At 41.0% G+C, this 976-nt stretch overlaps 1 protein-coding gene across 1 annotated transcript; it reads right to left on the bottom strand.

Moving 5' to 3' along the window:
* Positions 1-394: 394 nt before the first annotated feature.
* TM35_000342540 (pteridine transporter) lies at positions 395-892 on the bottom strand (the record flags this gene model as incomplete). Its single annotated transcript, XM_029029152.1, has 1 exon — positions 395-892. The coding sequence occupies one exon, from the start codon at positions 890-892 to the stop codon at positions 395-397; it is 498 nt and encodes a 165-aa protein (XP_028879708.1).
* Positions 893-976: the final 84 nt, after the last annotated feature.

The raw sequence follows: 976 nt of genomic DNA, 5'->3' as shown, positions 1-976 counted from the left end.
TTTAATCATCTCATTACACCAACAGTGTGTAATCATTTAAGTTTTTTACCAATACAAGCAGAAAACAAAACAAAAAAAAAACAGTACTACAAGAGCCTTTTTACAGTAAGGTAATCAAGGAAATAAAAACGACATTGGTTAAGAGAATGGAGAACTGACAAAAGAAATATGAAGCGTAAATTATACAACAGTAAAATTATCATGCACTGATAGCACGACTTCCGTACAAGGGGAAATTATAAAATATAACAAAAACAAAGAAAAGAAAAGAGGTGGAGTCAATATAAAAAAATCTACTACTGTGCGCAGTAACTGAAAGTAAAATAGTTATCCTTTCTTCTCGCAGAAGCTAGACGTGTTATAGGTTATTATTTCTGCCATTAGTTGGAGACCACTATTGAGTATCTGGTGATGCAGGCTCCTCCTCTTCCTCGAATTTCGACAGCTCCTTTTCTTTACTCGTCTCAGCTTGCACTGCACCGGGGGAATTCACACCACTGAGGTTGTCGCACATACGGGCACGCGGAATGAGGAGAAACACAAGGGGGATCTGCAACAGTGGAACACAAAAACCACCAACAACAATTATCCATTTCAGGTTATCGTAATTGCAGGGCGGTCTCGTGGCCACTGGCAATGCGTACTCCATAATAAGGGTGCCAATGACGGAAGCCATTGACTGGCCAAGGCTACCGGATGCGGCAAGAATGGCATACACTGTGCTCTCGCTTCCACGTGGACACAGCCGTGACAACAGAACAATCATGGGCATCCAGTTGAGCATGGTAATGAGTTCCGCAACAACAGAATTACCCAGAATGAAAACAACATAATCAGTGACACGGGGTTTGTTCCAGCGCATCACAATGATGAGGTCAAAGAAATGTGACATAACAACAAGGCATATTGTCACAATAAATGTCATCCAGTAGGTCCGCTTAGAGAAAATGTAGTTGAACAGTGTAATACCACAAAT

The sequence above is a fragment of the Trypanosoma theileri genome, assembly GCF_002087225.1.
Source record: "Trypanosoma theileri isolate Edinburgh chromosome Unknown TM35_Tth_34_V1, whole genome shotgun sequence".
In the NCBI taxonomy this organism is placed as follows: domain Eukaryota; phylum Euglenozoa; class Kinetoplastea; order Trypanosomatida; family Trypanosomatidae; genus Trypanosoma; species Trypanosoma theileri.
The sequence above is the reverse complement of the archived record's forward strand: the minus strand, read 5'-3'. Positions and strand labels throughout refer to the sequence as shown.